The 21,070-nt window shown below is 39.5% G+C and overlaps 1 protein-coding gene across 2 annotated transcripts; it reads right to left on the bottom strand.

Moving 5' to 3' along the window:
- Positions 1-3,432: 3,432 nt before the first annotated feature.
- cnih2 (cornichon family AMPA receptor auxiliary protein 2) lies at positions 3,433-12,944 on the bottom strand. 2 transcript variants are annotated; one of them, XM_028421408.1, is made up of 7 exons: positions 12,493-12,944; positions 11,506-11,740; positions 9,656-9,724; positions 7,320-7,367; positions 6,191-6,303; positions 5,967-6,110; positions 3,433-5,888 (listed from the first exon to the last, which is right to left on the bottom strand). In XM_028421408.1, the coding sequence occupies exons 2-7, from the start codon at positions 11,584-11,586 to the stop codon at positions 5,861-5,863; spliced, it is 483 nt and encodes a 160-aa protein (XP_028277209.1). In that variant the 5' UTR covers positions 11,587-11,740; positions 12,493-12,944; the 3' UTR covers positions 3,433-5,860. The 2 variants fall into 2 exon arrangements, with proteins under 2 accessions (XP_028277209.1, XP_028277208.1); XM_028421407.1 differs by lacking the exon at positions 12,493-12,944 and having other exon boundaries at positions 11,506-12,451.
- Between the last annotated feature and the right edge of the window lie 8,126 nt (positions 12,945-21,070).

Raw genomic sequence — 21,070 nt, 5'->3', positions numbered from 1 at the left:
CGTAACAATGGAGTGGTACAAAGTGACTGTGGCTCTAATCAGTAGACAACTTAACAGAGGTAAATCAGAGTGTCATCTGCATAACAGTGTAAACTGATGTTGTGTTATGTCCAATGACAGCATGTATGGTAAACAAAAGCGTTCCAAGCACTGTACCCTGAGGAAGGCCAAAGTGCTTACTGATTTTTTTCTGTGACGTCAATCTCCAAAGTGGTTCATAGCAGCTTGGATGTTATTATCAGATCAGAAAACAGTGCTGATAGCAGTTTTCCAGAAGTTGTTTACTTCAAACTTTCTGCATAATCAATCAAGGAGTTGAACTGTATGTGCATGTAACCAAAGCTGTATAACTCATATCCCTCTAGCAGAGGCTACAAACTTTATCATCTTTACCGAACTTGAGCTGCAGTGTAACTTTATTATATTTATCCACTGCTATAGCTCCTAGCATCATCCCAAAGCTGACATCCATCTGTCGTGAAGATAATGACAAACAAACATTACTGTGCAGTGCAGCAGAGACTTCTTCGCACTTTGCCCGAATATTCTCAGAACAGCTGTATGTGTCTGAGTTGGAGCTGTGAATAGTTGTTATTGCCCTCCATGTTCATGCAGTTTTAAAGCTTTTTCAAGCATTAAACCGCCATTATCCTCAGTATTATGGTAGTCTGTCATCAGGACTAAAATTAGACGCTGTCAGGATCGGTACTAAGAGAAAAAAGACTACAGCAAAAACCTCTCAAATAAAAGCCTCAGGGCCTCATTTATAAAGACTTTTTCATGATTCAATCTTAAAATTGAATTTTAAAATTAGATATGAACTGATCTAGTTGATTAAAACCATGATAACCTTGGTCAATAAATGAGCCTAAAAGTGCCTCAGGGTTTGTTTGATCAGCAGCATGTTTCATTTTTACATTTTCACTGATCAGATACAGCAGCCAAGTCATGATGTCCTCCACAAACAAAGCCACTGATTGGAAATGAAGTTAGTTACGGATGAAAGTGATGGATATTTATATGGATGAGGCAGCAGCTGACAGTCGGAGTGAGTCACGCTCATGTGTCTGTCTGGACAGAAGATCAACAGTCCAAATAAAAACATAAGTGTGAACAGTTTTGACACATTCTTGGACACAAAAACACACTGCATAGACAGCACATCTGCTGCATAGGAAAGCACAGCTAACGGCTTCATTTTGTGCTGACAAAATGATCACCACCAACAGCAGCATACTCTATATCTACTTTAGAGAAAGAAAATATATAATACATTTCTTTATTCCCTTTATTTAAAGAAACTGCCACAATGAGTGTAGAGTCTGTGTATTAATTTATCAAACCAAAGTCATTTAGTAATTTGCACACACAAAAGGACACAAAAGACCAGCCGCTAACATCTTTGTCCTTCTAATTAAACCTCTGCTTTGAACTACAAGGTTCAGCTTTGATGCTTTTTTATTCTTTATTTAACTCTTTTAATACTCATTGTTGTGGTATTTTGCCAATAAATATGTGGAACTTTTTACGTTTGAAGTGATGAAGAATGATTGAAGAACGACCACGGAGGGAGTATTTTGCATGCCGTCTCTGTGCCTGCATGTCTGTACAGGCAGAATAATATGCAACAACTCAGAGTGTCTTGCATAATAATGAATGAGCACATGTGTTTGTGTGTGTGTACCTCTTTGCGTGCGTGCACTTGCCAATTGTGCATGCCAATCGTGACGTTTCAAACCCATCAGTTGTAGCCAGTTTCCATGGTAACATCTCTCTGAGAGAGAGCACAGACGTAGGAGAGAGGGGAAAAGGAGTTGAGACAATTATCTTGGTGGAGGGTGCTGAAAAAGGAAGAGCCTGTGATGATGATGATGATGCGTGTGAAGCTGTGTGAACCGTGGGATGAGACAGAACAAGAAACAGATGCATGTGTTCTGAGTGAGCAACAATTTGTATGTGTGTGTGTGTGTGTGTTTGTCTGTATCCTGGGGTTATAGCAGGTGCCACACATAAATGGATTGGGTTGTGGTTGTCATGACTACACATTAAATACATCCTCTACATACAGTGTATAGTATGTAGAGTATGTAGTACAAATAAGAAAATATGTAATGTGCAGAAAAGCATGTGTGCCAACTTCTATTAGATTTTTTGTGTGTTTTGAGTGAGAGCCTCCGAGTGAGTCAACAGGAATTTCTAATACAATTTAGTTTCCATGGTGACAGCAGGGAATGATATGTCCTTTTCAAACAGAGGGAAAACGCCAGCTTGAAGCCTCGTTGTTTCTCTGTTTTCTGTCTGAATCATTATTTAGACATGCGGTGAACCTTATAGACCCTACAAATGAATTCCTGAGTGGGTGTAAACACACTTTTTTGTTGTCTCTTTTGTTACTTGTGAAAAGAAACTGGCAAAATTGTGAATGTTTTTTATAGATACAGTGACATCTTCATCAGAGTCGCCTGCCTGTACAGATGAACTCTTTCAGCTTAGTTTCGTTATGCAATCTAATAGGCATCCACTGCTCTATAATTTGAAATCTTAGTACTCTGGAGGTACAGACTTTAATGAAAGGCTATCATCCTCACTCTGCTGCCTCTCGAGTAGACGCTCTTTTCACATCAGATGGGCATTTTTATGCAGTTCAGTTATTCTGGTGTCTTTAAAGAGGTTGTGTGGAGCCACTTCTAAATGCAGCTGTGTTTTTTTTCAACAGCTTTCAGTCCTGCTCCTCACTTATGAATTCCCTCATCATCCTCAGAGTTATATTTTTCTGCCCCTTGCTGCTGGCAGAGCGTCACAGCTATGAACTCTGCACAGATGGGCAAAGTGCTGACCCTCCGCAGACAGGAAATAAGAGACACACAGAACGTTTTGGACTGTTTTATTAGAATACGGCATATGAGTAGCTGTACATCATAGTGTAACCTAATAAATATAAAGTAATCCACCAAACTTACTGTAGCGTATGTTGATGAGAAATGTATAAAAGACAGATACAAATAGATATACTTAAATACAGTTTTCTAAAATGCTGTGTTTAGAGCAACTACATAATGACATTCAACCAAGTTGTGTTTCTCCTCCTGTCCTTGTGTTCCTGTGCTTTAATTGTGATTGTCCAGACTCAACACACTCACATCGTTGGCAAGTTTAAGTCTCAGTGTTTTCATTTTCACATCATCATATATCTGGGAAGGAAAAAATAAAATAAAATAATAAAAAAAAAACACTGGCAGCCTATTAAAGTCGCTTCAGGTGTTGAAATTCAGATCACAGTGTGCTCTGTCACACAGCTTCCTTAATTGGTGGCATTTCACTTCTGTCGCATATACTTTTAAGTTCTTAGAAAAAGTCAAACTGTTTTCTAAGAACTTAAAAGTGTACTAAGAGGGTGAATTATAAAGAAAAAGTTTTCTTTATGCAGATAATATATAAAATACTCTATTGGATCTCCTACAACAGTAACAAATATTTAACCCAGAAAATAAAAGTCATATATAATTATATAACTGATCCTTTTCTTCTCTCTGCAGCACTTATCTTATTTCTCTGCGCCAAAGAGATGGAACCACAATTAATTTCCACCCAGACCGGAGGGGAAAACAATTGTGTTTTTTTTTAAAGTGAACTCCTTTGTTTGCAAGCAATTAACTGAAATATGTCTAAAACCTCTTGTGTGTTAGGACGAAGCATCAAAATATAAGAGTAACCAAGAGGATGCTGACAATAATGTATATGTAGTTAAATTGAATGAGTTTTAGCAAAACACTAACTTGCTAATATTATAGTATTATTTGTATGGTGGTGACTCTTTTCCATACTAGTGAGGATTAGCCCTGCCCTCTGTCTCTATACGGTCCTATTGTTACCCAGTAAGCCCCATTGTTGGTTGGAGTCAATCCCACATATCTGTGCAACAGCAATAAGAAGTAATGCTGCACATTAATCCGCTGCTGGAAATAGTCCCTAAGAAAGTGACATTTTAGATTGCATTGTAAATGTTTTTTTTGTTTTCTTATTTGCTTTTTATAGATTTTCTTCTCTGCTAGACAGAAAAGGAGCCTAAATGCCACAGAGAGGGTTTGGATTTGTTGACAATAACTGAAAAACAGAAGTGAGCCAGCCTCACACTTTACTCTGGTATTTAGTCAATGGCATCCACATGTGCTTCTGTTCATAATGAATCAATAAATCTTAGACATCATAAAACAATATCAGCTGGGATTTGATTGTGGCAATTATCACAAAACGGACTTTTTTTCCAGCAGGTGATTGAAGGAGGTAATTGATGCACTGCTTATGTCCCTTCCTGTAAAGTCATTGAATTTGTGTTAAGGGTTTAGAAACTACTTTAATAGGCTGCAGAAGTCAAGACATTATTTCTTAACTGAGCCCCACAGTTAATCCATCAGACGTGTCATCACCACCAGTTACTACACACGGAGCTGGCGAATGACAAACATCACAGTTTGTTCTCAGGCTACTTGAGTTTCTGTTATTCTACTGAAATCACACATTTGTACCACCACTTTGTCTACAAATAGATCCAACCAGCGAACACATGACAGCAAAGACAGCGCCAGCTCAGGACACGGTTTGTGGTCCTGACGTCTGCTCCCTCTGAAACTGCATGACTGCAGATGAGATGTCTTTACACATGTTATATTACCCAAACATTGTCATAGAGTCATTATTGTCTCATCTGCCACTTGTGTCCCACCCACTGTTATTACAAACACTAAAAAAAACACTTCATCGATATGTCTCATGAATCATATTACATTGCTGTTGTTGATTGCTTTTTGTACATGAAATTACTATGTTCTACCTCGGATCAGAGAAAAGTCGCTGTGCTAAAATTACTACAGTATAGATGCAGATGAGTAAACTTCACTGGAAATAGGAATAAGGTGCTCTCTGCACACTTAGAAATACAACATAACTATACTTTTTTATATATATTTATATATATATATATATATATATTTGAGAAAAACATGGTGCCAAATGTGTTTAAGAAAATTAAAGACAAGGCCTAACGGTGCTGCGAGCACTTTGTTGTCTTTATCTTTTCCTTTTTTTTCAAATTTGGCACTGTGTTTTTCAGATATAAACTTTTTGGCATTATATGTCTCTTTAGGAAAGCATGAACCTAGCATGTAGCAAGTATACCCTTACAGCCATGGACTTATTGTGAATGCACACTGCAAGCATTAACCCTTGAAGTCTAACTTTCTGTTTTTACAGTGTCAGAGGCTGACGTGAAGCATCCTGGTTCAAAGTGTCATTCTCCCTCTGCCAGGTCTTCCCTGCGTTTCTTACAGTGCTTTTAAATTTCTCCTACACAACTTCACTATTTTTCGTACTGTTTTAATGCACCTGTGACGGAATCAAAGCAATGGTTGGATATTAGAGATGAAGTATAACAATCCTGCTTTCCTACATTTTCAAAGTCAAAGAATACAGACATATCGTTTTGTTTACCAGCCCCTATATGTTTTTTGGAGATTCACAGTGAGTCGAGCGACTGGATCAGTAAGAGCAGCATGGGGAAAATCCAGCCCTTCAGAAATATTGTTAAAATGTACAATGGGTCAAAGGCAACACAAACACCTCGTTCTCTATGCTTCATTTGTCCAGTCGTTCGACTGCAGTTATCTGAGATGTGATCCAGAAGTGATACAATCGAGCACCTTTACATTCACATTCACTCAGATTGGTCTTCTCATATTGTCCAAGGTTAAACTGCCAAAAGTAAGAGAAAGTCAGGATTCATAAAGAGAAGAGTTTATGCCTCCAGCATCTTATTTTTCTTCTTTCTTACAGATTCCTTTTATTTGTGTATGTCTCCTGTCTGTTAGAAGCTCACCAAGGCGTAGACCATACTACAAAACAGGAAGAAAATTCATCACAACAAATCTGCAAGGCGTGCTAATAATGTAAAAATAGGATAGTCAACTCACCTGTAGAGATAATAGAAGAAAGAGAGCAGATAAAAGCCCAGCTTACACCAGGACTCCTTCTGACAGTAGTTAAGAATGTCTGCGTTCATCACACTGACAGGATCATACATGACCTCTGATCCGTCAGCTGGCCGATGAAAAAACCTGAAAAGGCAAGACTCTTTGGTTTACACACACCCACAGGACCAACACAAGCTACTCAGACATCTGTTATGGGACCGTACCTCCACAGATGGTAGAAGAGCAGTGGGATATTTAGGCCAAGTGTGACCCACTCTCCAGCGCACATGAACATCAGGCAGAAGAGCCCGTGGATGGAGTACTCCGGTACCACCAACTAACCAGGACACACAAAAAGGAGGATGTGACGTGAGGAAACCCAGAACAGACTGTGGCGTTTACAAAGGAGGTACACATGTCACACTCAGCTCTCTGCTGCAACCAACTTCAGACTACATGTTAGCTGTTGCTGTAGTTTGACATTAACTGACCTAGTTTCACAGATTAGTGTGCCTACAGTTTCAATATTGACTGTTTCTGAGAAAATCTGAGGTTTGTAGCTGGGACCACTGAATGACAGAAATACACAAGTAGTACCAGAAAAAGTGCCAATGATGAAACATCACACCACCAGCACTGACATCACTAAGAGAAGGTCTTGCCTCCCTCTGCAGCACTTAGAGATAATTGGAATTACATCTACACTGCTACAAAAGATATTAAAAAATATGTCATTTCTACTTCAATTATACACTGATCGAGTGCCTGTTCCTGCACTGCACCGCTGTGTCAAAGCTATCGATCAACAGAAAACATCTTTTCTGTAGCCTAACACAGAGAAACCACTGTGACAGACTCTTAACTGACTAAATGCTCGTTATATCATAAAAACATTAAAGCTCACGGCACAAACTAACTTACTAGAAAACAGTCTTCACTGCACAAATGTCTGGACCCTGTTAGGGCCTGCCTGTGTTTGGTTTAGTGTTCTAATGACAAGCGCCTAATGTTACTGACTACAGTCCGACACAAGCACGTTCAAGCACAGCATGCCAGCTTTTAGACACACTGACGTCTTTTCTTATAAAAGCCTTGAAGTGCAGAAAAAATATCAAAACACACATAAAACTTTCTTGAGTGTATCAGTGAGTGGGTTGTGGAGATGGGCTAGACATGAAATGAATCAATGTGCGTCATGGTCTCTGTGATATGCAATTTCCCCATTGTGGGACAAGTTTTCTTAATCCTAATTTTAATCTTACAATGGTTAGAGATACATATAGTCATGTTTGTCTAAAGCCACTCTGTTTTAGTCATCTGACACCAGCAGGTACAAAAAAATCTATTACTCACTCTGCGAAGAAGGTTGCAGATCCTTTCAATGTTCAGAATCCTCTCCCTCTGTGGAGGGGATATAAAGAAAGTCAACACTCAGCAGTGACTAAAGGCAGAAACAAAATGATTCAGTTTTTAAGGATTTTTTGTTTCTATCTGTGTTACTGATCGTGAAAGGTGAAAAACAAACCTAACAACTGATAATCATTAAATAATCTATCTCAAACTGAAGCTACAACATTATGTGGTGTTGTTGCCTTCATCAAACACAGCTCAGGTAATGAAGACACTGACGTTTGCTGCAGACCTCACTAATTTCCTGTAAACGGTCTCCTGTGAGTCATAACAGAGGCTTCAATTATATGTTTTGGAATGAAAGCCATTCCTCACTGCATCGACTAACCAGCAGATAGTCACCTCTCATGGTGATGTTTTATTTGGTTGTCCATTGATTGGCCAGCAAAGAACTGCATAACTCTGGACTGAGATTAATTGATAGATCATCAATTTGTTTGGTGTTATTTCTTTTTTTTTATTATTACTAGGTTGGCACAATGGACACGTCGACTTCATTTCCTGAAGCTTTAATGCTTTCCTCCTGGTTTAATGATGTCTGCTTTCTTCAGCTGGAGCCACATGCACTTTTTATAAATCCGAGCATGTAACTTCACTGCTGACCTGAAACGTTTGTCCTGAATACACAGCTTCACTGTTAACAGTTCAGTCTCTGCAATTCTGCATCCTTCTACAACATCAACACTTTGCTACGCACTGACTGCATGCTTTGTTATTGCTTATGGGAATTGTTGTGCTGCTCTGAATTGAATTGCCTGCTGCCCTGGTTTGTATCCGGGCATCCAATTCGTTGTGAATATTTAATAGTTCCAATAAAGAAATGTGAGTGAGGACGTTAATCAAAGGCAGCAGAGACATTTCACAAAATGCAGAATGAATAAAAGGGCAACAAAAGCATGAAAAAGTCTGACTGTCCCGCTAATCAAGCTATCATTGTCCCCTCATAAAATGACAGATTCCATTATGTTATGAGGAGGGGGATAATACAGCTCTCAGTCACTCTTGATCAGCCCATGTTTCATGTCTTCTGTCTTTGAGGCTGTGACCAGTAGCTGGACACAAACACCTGATGTTTAATCTCCTCTTTCTGTCATTTCTGTCTTGCTGACAAATATTTACAGCATTGGTCCTCTTTGAATGTCTCTCTGATACTAACATCAGAAAAAAATGATGTTTATTTTTCCTCAGCTGCCGTCATGTAATTTGTCTTCTGTTTGTGCAGTTTATTGATTCTGGGAGAAGCTGGCAGCGGTGCTTCCTGGGAAAACATGTTATTTCAGAACACATCTGACATGTTGACATCAGTTATGATTGTAATGTTGTCATCCTACAGACGTAATGCAATCCAAAACACTATCCCCAATCCTGCTGCTGTGAAGCTCAGATAATTCATGTTTAGTTGATGTCAGAGAGCTCCTGTACTGCATTAGACTGCATTCTGTTTTACAGTTGTTGCCATTATTGTGTCCACCCCCCTGTAGCTGGCATGCCTCCACACTCCCACAGTCGCTTTTCACAGTTTCCTCTCCCACTCCTCATCACTCTCGCTTTGCAGTTCAGATGCAGGTTCACATGATTGCTAGAACATTAGCTAACTTGTGAAAAAGATATTCACAGCTGCTGTTAACTTGCTACTGACTCATGATTATGTTAATTATTTTTCAAAGACAAAGGCATAAACTGCAAATAGGAACTTAAGAAGAAAAGTACTTCCGCTCTAGCACTTTAGATGACGGGCTGAGTGACTCAGGGGAAGCACTTTGTTCTAGTTACAGTGAGGTGAAGCCTTCTGTCTGTCTGTCAGTATCTTATTATATATACAGCGGCTTCATTTGCATAGATCTCTTTAATTGATTAAGCCAACGAGCCGTGTCTCTGTAAAGGGTTGATTATTTCAATCTGCATACAAATGACTGATCAAGGAAGGGCTGTCTGCTTGCTGCACTGTTCATGTTGCATGAGAAGAAACTGTTTCAAATATTTATTGCAAAAGAATAAATGGTGAGGCTGAAATATACAGGTACATAAAGTGGTGTTTGCCTTTTTAATAATTGCAGGGTACCATGTGTTTATGTCTGACTTCAAGGACTGATAATGATACCAAAGTGATGTAACATTTAACCGAATACATTTTTTTGTAGTGAGATTTGTTCTCAGTCCTTTTGTGTTGTGTGTGTGTGTTACTAAATGTTCTCCTTGAAACTGAACAGAAGGGATTTCTCTGTGTGCACATGAAGGCTCTATCATTCTTGAAAGAAGTGAAACAGCAGGGTTCTTACCGCTCTGGTGGGATTACTCTGATCAATGGGGTTTTTGAAGTCTGTGCGAAGCTCATCAAATGCAATGATCTGAGAAAAAAAAAATAACAGATATGTGTGAGCTTGTAGCATAGATACACATTCTGTAAGTGTAATGTATAGCTGACTGTGACCACCACTATTGAGAAACTGTCTCAGTCTGCAGTGCTGTTGATGGTACTTCCTGTACAGCTGCAGCTACAGTGTTCATTTTGTACACACACATGGTGATTTAATGGCAAATGTGTACATGTATAATTTCTTAGAACATCGCTCTGTTGGTCCTGTTGTCTTTATATCTTAGATCTGCAAAGTAGATCCTTACTTGTGGATGAGGAGTTTAAAAGTTGACAACGTGCATGACTTATAATGGTTTAAATGATTTCTGTGCACATTATAATATTAATAATAAAAATAATAATAAAGGCATTGATCTGGTCCTCATTCTGAAGTGACTGTGACTGACAGCTTTTCTCACAGCTCCCTGATTAATAGCTCTATAAAAAACACTAATCATTCTCAGTGTAAAGGCCACCTGCTGTGCTTATCATCAGTTCAGCTTTTACACAGGGAAGCTTCACTTTAATGGCCCATTGAAAAGCAATAATGGATGGGCATTTTTTTTGCAGATAAGTGAGCCTCAGCCACACAAAAAAAAATAACACTACTGTCTGTTCTGGTAATTCCCCCCATATGAGTCTATAAGGCTCTCCCTCGTCTTCTCTCACACCGAGCTCTGTTGTAAACAGATGCAGTTTCCATGGCGACATGGTGAGCCCCTCACTGGGCACCATGGTTACTATAGCAGTGAACAAACATTCTGATTGGTTGAGGGCCATGTATAGTTGGGGTGCTGTACCCGTGGGTGGAGGCAGACGGGGGAGGGGGAAGGGGTGCATGAAATTATAAATTTGATAAGCGTTTCAATCACATGGTGAAGTGCGGAGCCAGACACACGCTTCTCGCCGTCTCTTTCACGCGCAGACACACTGACTGACTCATATGTAGTCTCACCCACTTAGTCAATTGGTACGTTAGTCATTTCAAGTCTTATATCCATACTAATGTGTTTTGTGTTTCACATTATTTCTGCCTCCATGCAGCGAATGTTAAAGGTGAGAGATCAAAGCTGTTGTTTGTTGAGTCCATACGTGTGTAACCAGTAAACCGTGTGCACCAGTCCCCTGCGATATCTGTGCAAATTCCACTCAGAATGCCGCGGGCAGACAGATTCATAACAGTCTGGTGTCGAGATTTATGATCACTGTGTTTTGCCACCTCCCTGTGCTCATTACATGCAGTTTGCTGAAGCTTGTGCACCGTATTTGAGGAAGTGTTTATTGTCAGTTTATTGGGATCATGTGGAGGGATGGAGCCAGCTTCAATCTGTTTTTTTTTAGCGAAAAAAGGGTCATTATATTAGTGATGAACTACCACATAAGCAGGTCAATTAGAGTCACTGTGAGGAAATTAATGTGAAAAAATGCACAAATTAAGACATGCATCTCCTCCAAATTTGTGTTGATTCATCCATATAAAAAACAAAATCACTATCCAACTAATGTTTTCACAGCCAAGTGTTTAATGTTAAAGGGCAGAAAGAGTAATTTGGTGGCTTTTAAGGGGTCATTTGTACATTTGAAATTCAGTTGACACATCTCTTCCGTGAGCGAGGTGTGTGTGCATTTATGTGTGTGTGTGCTCTGTGTTCCTGTTAGTGTTGTACAACTGTGTGTGGGTGGCTGTGTTTGTCTGCCTGTGTGGGTTGATAGAGTGCTCACAGACCCTACAGTATGTGTGTTTTTAGTTTCAGTGCGTGCAGCACCACTCACCTGCCATATGACAAAGAAGATGAGAGCGGCACACAGGACCAAGGTGAGCATGTAGCAGAAGGCCGCAAAGGTGAACGCCATGGCTGAACCAGCCAGCCTGACGACGAGAAGGGTTGGGAGAGAGACAGGGAACTTCCTCCCTGCTCTCTCTCTCTCTGTTTAACTACGGGTCACTCTCCCTCCTTCTTTTTAGTGGATCCTATTGTCTGTTTTTCCTCTCTGATGTGAGCTAGGTCTATGTCGCCCAGGTAGGTAAAACACTCAGTTTTAGTAACAATCAATAATCAGCTCAAGCCGTGTTTTCACTGCTTCCACTTTTGCTCTGCCTTTGTCTCCTATTGTACATCTGACAGCAGGACGGCTGCTTTCTCACCGTGACTGAGGAAGCTCTTATGTCTCTGCTCACAGCCACAGCTGTCTGTTGTTGGCCCCGTGCTCCTCTTTTCAGACTCTGACAGGCAAAATGTCTGTCTCCTCCTCCTCTCTGTGGTTCGTCTTTAGATAAAGCCTACACATCTTTCTGTTTTTCCCCCCTCACAGTAACCAGCGAAGTGTCTGACTGATGCACAGGATTCTTGTCGATACTAAGATATAAGAAACAGTGATTATTTTCGTCTGAGATGGTTATGGCTTGTGATAGTTCAGTTGTTTGTTGTTCAGTATGGCTTACACTTCATCTGTTGCTCTGTACACATTAATGACGCATGTACTTCTAAGTCAAAATCAACATTTGTAAACAGCCACAGTTTAGCAGATTAGCTGTGAGTTATCATTAACAGTTTTCTTATTTTTATTACTAAACTGTTGAAGAGTCAATATATTGCTCTGGACGCTGCACAGTTATTCTTTGACAAAGCAATTTTCTGTAAAGTAAAAATCAGCGAGGCAGTGGATATTTACCACTACAACGTCACTCATGTAACAAGACTTACAAGATCAGATTACTGAGAATAGTTTTAGTTAGCACGGATCAATATCTTGACTGACCTTAATACCGAGTGGAGAATACCTGCGCCTGGTAGGAGACGTGTCTGCCACTGAACAGTCCACTCTTTCCTCGTCTCTGTCAATTTGGGTCGTCACCATGTCAGAATTCTCTGCTCTGCATCTGTGTCTCAGACGCATCCCTCAAAATTTCTCCAAAAACATTCAAATCTGTTTCTGCTGACGTAACTAATTCGATGCTACTGGAGGGGTTAAAAAAAGAAAAGAAAAAGGAAATTCTTTAACTAGCCACCTGCAGAGCATCTACATGTTGGTTTTGAAAACACTGTTGCTCTGAAGTAAAAACATCTCCACAGCCCTCAGGAGTCATAAGTTAATGAGTCCACCTTCCTGTCATCTCTCCCTGCTCTCCTCTCTTCCTAAAGTCCTCCTTCTTCTGATCCCTTATAAAACAGACCTGAATGTGTTTCCTGAGTCTACTCTCTCCGACTGTCTCATCCTCTATTTCTCAGACTGCAAGAGAAATATTTCTATCATGGTTGATGTTATAACGGTTAACCAATAGCATCGCTCTGTCTCCCTCCCTCTCTTATTTGCTCTCTCTCTCTCTCCTCCTCCTCCTCCCTGTCTGTCAGTCTCCCTCTCTCGTTATACATTTCCATAATCCTTGTTCCCCAGAGAGTGATGAGGGGGCAGGGCAGCCTGCAAATGTCTCCGGCTCTCCCCCTCCTCAGCAGCCTTCCGTCATCCATCACGACATGAAATTTAAGAAAAAGTGTCACCTGTTCTGGCATCCACTAATTTTCATTTTTTGTTTCTCTTTTTTTCCTTGCTCATTAATAGGGTGAAAAACACAATCACATATTTGCTGAAAAATGTTCTATGCTGGATCTGTGCTGTTATTTCTATAGAAAATACATGGGAAATATGGAAAAAAATAACTAATGAACAAATATATTCTGTGAAAGTAAATCCAAACACTCTGCTTGTCCACTCTGTGTAATGTCATGTGGCGTTTGACATACACAGACCCATGAGTCTGAATATGCTCGTCTGTACCGACCATGAATATGCTCAGGAACACACTTATGAATGGATTATAAAATGGAGGTTTAAAGCTAAGTGTAACACTATCGTTAAAGTAACTTTACACATGTCTGTGTGATCAACATGTGTGTTAGCTGTATATTACAGTTAACCCTTTGCTCATGCCCAGACCTTTGTCTTTATTTAAAATATTTGCTTTAAGCAAACTGATCCTGATCACGAATATGATTTTAACATTTTATCTCTAACCTAACACTGTAACTCTCTCTCATATGTCACTCTGCATATCTCCATCTCTTCTGTATTTCAGTCACCAGTTCCTTAAAAGTCCTAATTTTGAACTTTTGTCTAACAACTATGTCAGTGGTTCACTTCCTCACTTATAGTCTTGAACACTAGAACACATATTTCCTGAAGATTATAGCATTGCCCAATATGTTTGTTTGTAACTCAGATTTAAGTCTATTTTTAAGTGCATCCCCCAGCAGACCTCCACCTGTGGACAGCGTCTCTCAGTGTGAATGACTCATACATCCAGATTGGGTGAACTGATCACTCCCCTGTGGGAGACAGGAGTCAGATCATACAGAGATCAACCACATGGACTAGATTATAGTTATAATCCCCAAGCACTGATCAACAGAGTTATCTCAGACACCCTAACCATTTGTTGTGAACATACAATAACAGATTTTTTCTTATCTTGAAATATTTGCCTTTTTACTTTGACCACCATTTATTATAGAGTTGAGTTTGCGTGTGCCTAATGAAAACTCTCTGTCCTTTTAGGTCAGTTTCTTCTCCACCAGCTCTCCAGAGATACATTTTAAATATGTAAGTATCTAAATGCATTAACATCATCTCTTGAAATGAAACTGACACATTGCAGATCTACATACATATATATATATACATACATATATATATATATATATATATATATATATATATATATATATATATATATATATATACATACATATATATATATATATATATATATATATATATATATATATATATATATACATAAAGCCTGGCTCCAGACCTCTGAATCACTTACCTCAAAGGAGATGGAAATTCCGTGTGATCATCAGGATGGTATATTCTGCACATAGCAGTACATATGGCTGATGGATGATGGCCTGTCATGAAAATGTGGTTTGTGGGTTACAGAGCAGATGAATGGGTGGTTTTCACCAATCTGGGTAAGTGTGTTAGCCATCTGACGGTTAAGCAGAGGTTGCTGGTCTATTTTGGTTCACTGTGTTATCAGTGTTTGGGGAATCCCTGCAGTCTGGTCAAACTGTGTCGAGATGTTATTTTTAATGTTAATTACTTTTCACTTGTGCTTTTCCTGAGGCTGTTTGGGTTGTTGGAACCAGCAAACACACAAGACGTAATGAGAAAATGTCCCAGACAGGTGACATATGAGCACATTTATCACATGTATCACAGTGTGATACATGTTTCAGTAATAAACTACAGAGAGAAGGATCTTGGTCTTAGTGTGAGCTGCCATTTCTGCTGCTGCAGGCTACCAGTCTGCCATGGATTGAGGTTTGGCTCCATCTTGAGCCAGTAGCTCAGAACTCATAAACATCATATGAATGTCTCTGGAGCAGTAACCACAGTAAGACGTCCAAGAGGGTTAGTCCTCTGGCCCTCAGAGGGAGCAGTTTTAATTCCTGACTTGCTCTCGTTAAAACCTTCCCACTAGTTCCAGCTTGCTAAAATTACTGCAGCATCTCAGACATATGAAAATATGACTTGACAAAGCCTCATAAGAAAGCAGCAAACACAGAAAGTCATTTTTTCATCTTAACTACAACAAGTCTCACAATGTTATGTGGTACAAAAACACAAACATTTTTATTAAAAGATTTTTGTTTTTTTTAAGTTCCTGGAGAGTCCTACAAAGAGTGGAAAAGCCAGGAAGATGCAACAGGTGTATCATAATGTTCTCATTTCTGGATCTGGGCTTCCCACTAGTGGTGATAAGAGGTGACTGCAGCTTCTGGTGTATTATTACATTCCTATGTAAAGATTGGAAACTCAGGTGTAAAAACACTAGAAGTACATTAATCATCAATCAATACAAAATTAATGTAATATATATATATATATATATATATATATATATATATTAAATAAATATATATATGTTGTGGATCATTTTTCACACAAACCAGTTAGAATAAGTTAAAAACCCAGTTAAATGCTAATACTCTCTGGCTGCAGATAAGACTGGTTGTCTTTTTCATTTTTTTCTATGAAAATCATATAATTCTTCTTCTTCTAGTAGTAGTAGTAGTAGTGGCAGTATTTTTTTTAATCATTATTGTCTGGACAGTGAGACTATGTGATCCCAGCTCACCAACCTTTACACCAGTTTTATTGATCACATTAAGAATATTCATGGTCATTATATTATCATTGAACCTGGTCTGATGTTCTCACTGCCTCATCGCTGAAAAACGATTACTGATTATGAATACAGTCATATACGTTACCTGTGTAATTTGGACCCGTCCTGCTTTCAAGGTCAACAGTCCGTGTCTGTTCTTTTGTTGATGGAGACTGATGCTGTGTATCCATGATTTGAATGTGAGAGTCCTCAGACATTTTAACTGGTGTATTAGTGCCAATGAAGACTGACAGATTTTAAATTGTCCACAAGATGGCAACATATGAGAGGCAGAGGCAGCAACAGATGGTCACATTAGAGGTCTAACAGCAGTATTGACTTGCAGATGACTCAGTCCCTCCAATTATTTATTTACTGTATGTGCAGTGCACACTCATGCTAAGTCATACCATGAAAGGACAGGTAATTCAAGCCTAATGCCCACACCATGGCGCAATGATGGCAGGCTTGACTAAGTCATTAACGCCAGTCACATGACAGCAGAAAGGAATTATTGCAGAAGCTGGTCACAGCTGTGCCATTGCAATGGCGATCTACGGGGAGTGTTTAGTGAGTTATTACAACAATTACTAGATATCAAGATTATCCCAGGGGTACTGAGCGGTGTGGAAGTCATCTGCTATGCTACTAAAATGCTGAGTAACAAGACAGGATCAATGTAATGACTCCTGACCTTCTGCTCTTTGGGCCCAAATAAAATGTCTTCAAAGAGCTTTATTGAGTGTTTCAACAATGGAGAAAATTAAACCACCAGACGTGGAGACATTTACGCCCAATGCATAAATTTGACTTTACAGCACCGCCATGACACATTTGCAACAGAAAACAGCTTTATGTTGTTGTCAAGAAGCTGGTTGGGCATCTGCTACACTCACACTGCCAGTGAGGAACTCCCTGGAGCCTCTTACAAGCCTCTCTGTCTCACTGTGATACAGTAGGATTTTAGTAACCGCCCTGCATGCTGTGCAAACAAACTGATGCACTTATAAGTTTGTAGATATGAAGGTATGTTGTTGTGAGACTACAGCACTTATTCTGACTGTGACGTATAGCCATCATTTATCACATGCTTTAAAAAAAAAAGAAATAAAACATGTAGGCCTAAAAGTGTTAAAAAAAATAGCTCAGCATGACACAGTCATGAAAACGTCCTTAACATCAGTGGATACACAGGGGCAGCAACGGTTGCCGTGGCAACAAAATAAACCCTGTACGGTTACTTTTTAGTCTCTAACCAGAAATCAAATGTGTTGTGCTCCTTAAAGACAGTTCTGAAGAACATGCTGGATACACCAGGTGGTTCTAATGTGAAATGAATGATTATTGATCAATGATATTACAGAATTCTGAAATATAAATAACCTGCTATCTGTGCTAGTCTCTATTACTCTGCTAATAAGCTTTTAACTTCTCATGAATCCTCAGCTGTTTTCTTTCATACTGCTCAAAGGTCAGAGTCAATATAATGTGCAGGAGTTATTCGCCCATGAGCCTAACAAATGGGAAAACTAGTGTATGTCGAGTTACAAGAGTGTAAACACAAATCACACAAGGCTGTGGTGTGGTGGTCATGTGGGTGCTGCAGCAGCAACAATTAGTTTTCACAGGAACTGCAAATGAGAATTTTGAAATATGTGGATAAATATCCATGAAAGCACTCTCCAGGAAATAGTACCTGCTGATCGCAGAGACACTCTTTTTTTTTTGAAAAGTTTTGTAGAAGAACCTGTACAAACTATTTATAAGTATGATGTTTCATATATAACAATGCAACAAGCAGCCCAAAAAAATGCATCAAAAGGACTCGAGTGCATGGCCAGAGGGAACAAACAGAGCAGAAATCACAGAGGACAAACTATCTGCTTCAAAACATAACTCATCTACGGCTTGGCCTCTTGCTGCAACAGCATGGATTTCTCTTGTATTACATCAGAACACTGGTGTCCATATGTTCCAAGAGTTATGGTGTCCCTAAAGCATGAAACAGCTCCCACACGGGGAGGGCAATAACCTACACAAGGGAGCTGAATATGACTTTATCACTGGAAGTGTGTTCCATTCATCCATGTGTACCATTTCTTTTTCCAATCGGTAATTCATTTCCTTGTTAAGATAATATAGTGACTTCTGCTATTTTAATTGGTAGTCTGTTTCTGCTCTGATTATTAGACTATGATTTGGGTGGATTTGATGGGCGGAGGTGGAACACAACACATCAACTAATGAAGCTAGAGGTTAATCTTATGATGAAGGCCGAATCGTGCAGCTGGAGGCACATACACAGCACTGGTAAATCATCCTAATACAACTGTTTATATTTTATTTTGTTATACTCATGTCTATGCTTTACAGTGGTGTCATTTCACTCATAAGTTATAGGACGGTGACTGTGGACTGATTATTCACATGTTCTTAACCACTGTCTCTTCTTATGTAAATAGGAAGGTCACCTGTCAATACACTGTAGTCAAGTGCAAATCATGGCTATGATTATAAAGTGTGTAAAAGTAAAATGTATGGTACAGGTCTGATGAATATGTGTACACAGGGCATATAATGCATATTTTATGTTGTGTTCTTTCTCATTGTCTGAGATTATTCTGTTAGAGATTCAGAGGTGCTGTCCGTGGTGCTGAACAGCAGTGATGGATTGTGACATTATTCAAGCTGACTGGCCTGTGCCTGCACACCTGCTAATTTGGGAATGTTGAAGAATGCAGTAGTGTGTGTGTGTGTGTGTGTGTGTGTGTGTGGATTCACATCAGTGTCACAGTTTACTCTGAGCAACACCTTCTCCTCTCTTAAGCTAAAGGCGCGTTCATCACCATCTGCTCCCACCTACAATGGATGAATAAACGAGCTACAATGGTGCTATTTCACAAGTATTTCTGCTGAGCGGAAAAGAAACAAGCTAAACAGCTCTAACAGTGTAGGGACCACATTTAAATATTCATACTTGTATTTAATGTGTAAGTTAATGTGTAAATTTCTCCTGCCATTTGACCTTTTGACCAGGGCCCACAATCATAATCTTTATCATTTATCTCTTGATTTAGGCAGCTACATGGTGTATAGTCAGTGTACAGGATGTGGTGTATTGAACACTGTGGTGACTTGTACAAGAGAATGATCTCCACAGGTGACCATGCAAACCTTTGCAGCACTGTCAGCATTTGGTTTTGAGTCCTCTCCACAGCGCTGCTTCAGTGTTTCCGCTCCTCCTCACAGTGTTTGGGTTGTTTCGCCTCCTCCTTTCTTTCTGTCCTCCAAATCTCAGTCTAATCTATTTTATTTCCCTCCAAGGTTGCCCATATCAATTCCTTCAAGCCTCCGTTTCACGGTCATTAAAGGCAATCAACCTCCAGTAAGCACTAAATGAATTTTATCCAAATGAAAGCAATATTTTTAGCTTTGCTTGCTTATGTGGTTTAAGAGAACAGTGGTCCGGTGTTTTCAGAGATATGATGGGATACAGACATAAAGCATAATAGAGGTGTGATCAGCTGACAGGTTGACTGAACATCTCATTTTCAGCTGTACTTTGAGGTAAATAGAGCGAGTCAGCAATCACACTAAAAATCAATGATATCCTGTTTTTGCTGCATAGCTATGGAGAAGAATGTTGACATTTTATCTGTAGCCATGTTAGTATTATGACTCAAGAAAATATCTCTTTTATCAGCGTGATTTTTAATCATAAAAAATACTTAAGTATCCATAATACAGTTTAGTTTGGTTTCATGCAGGTTTTCTGTCTGTTTATAGGCAAGAGTCAAGAAAGTCTTGTTGGAATCATGATGACACCATCAAGGTGCACAATTTGTATTGACTGACTGACGTTAGCGTATTGCAGTGCTAATGAGCTGATCTGCAGTCCACTGACAATACAAAGAAAATAGCTCTGCGTGTAGCAGTTTCACCAGCAAACATCCATCTACAACAACAACAGTCCATTTTGTCTTTATGTGAATGTAAAATATCCTTGAATTTCTCAGGAAATGATTTGGCTCTTTGTTAATTGGAGGACAGACAGAGGCTGATGGGAAATCAGTCATGCTTTTTGAATTTCAGAGAGAAAACTAACCAATAGGTTAATGTTAATTATTTTTTGAGAATTTATTGTAACTATTCTCTTTGAATACTCTTGATGGTTCACATGGGGCAGTGGACTTACAGACTGTATAAAGTCTTGTTTTGTGTGTACCAAAAGATCAGCCTACACAACTTGAGTCAATTATTAGTGATGGATCTATATAACACAAACGTTGTGAATATAAAATTTACACCATGCCCATGTGTTTTTTTTCTCTACTACATCTCCGTACAACCATCCAGACAACAACATCCCAGCACCAACCCACAGCAGACCCACAGACAGCAGCATCTGGGTTTGTCAAAACGCATATCAGCTCCATGCGTTGAGGTTATCTGCGCTGATGGTAACATTGATAAGTGAAATTTAAAGGATTTTGGAGTGAAATGGTCATTCATCTCTGACTCCTGATGCGCAGTCAGGAGGACCAGGCGTGCGTGTAGCGCTGCTTCTGAACGTCTCCTCCCCTGTTTCTGCAGTGTTACTGCTTTTCTTTCTCGCTCATCGTTTCTTGTGCCAATGCTGCCCACCGCCAGAGTAAGACAAGACTTCCATTTGCATAACACCACACTCCTCTTTCTTGTATGCCACCATCCCTCTGCTTGATATCCATCTTGTCCTGATCCGTGTACTGTGTGGTTGGCGTCCTCTCAATCCTTCACCATTCATTCACGCCTACTCTCATGTGCAGTCCTGTTTGGTTCTTTGCGTATTCCAGCTCAGACAGAAGAGCAAAGGAATTTTTTTTTCACTCAGTTTATTTCTCGGATCTGGCAGCACCTTTAAAACCTTTTATTATCAGACAGTTTTGAAGATTTTTATGACTGATACAAGCGGGAGGGATGAGGACAGAGTCAGAAATTTAATTTATTATTTTACGCATCAACAATCGCACGTAGTCTGGAGAGGATAAAGCTGAAAACGCATTGTGATTTCTGAAAAATTAACCCACTTAGCTTTGCGGAAGGTGTCGCGGAGGTGGAGCAACAAGAATTAATGAAAGGAACTAATCACACTGTGTTAAGTTTGCAGAGGTAGGGTACCTGTCAGAA

Source organism: Parambassis ranga, chromosome 14 (genome assembly GCF_900634625.1).
Source record: "Parambassis ranga chromosome 14, fParRan2.1, whole genome shotgun sequence".
NCBI classification, from domain to species: domain Eukaryota; kingdom Metazoa; phylum Chordata; class Actinopteri; family Ambassidae; genus Parambassis; species Parambassis ranga.
This window is presented reverse-complemented; position numbering and strand designations above follow the sequence as displayed.

What these genes read in the sequence shown, in the direction of transcription:
- cnih2 (XM_028421408.1), bottom strand. Translation starts at nt 11,586, where the DNA reads ATGGCGTTCACCTTTGCGGCCTTCTGCTACATGCTCACCTTGGTCCTG. An exon ending in TCTTCTTTGTCATATGGCAG is followed by an intron (nt 9,725 to 11,505) that starts GTGAGTGGTGCT and finishes TTTTTTTCTCAG; the next exon opens with ATCATTGCATTTGATGAGCT. An exon ending in AGAGTAATCCCACCAGAGCG is followed by an intron (nt 7,368 to 9,655) that starts GTAAGAACCCTG and finishes TCCCCTCCACAG; the next exon opens with AGGGAGAGGATTCTGAACAT.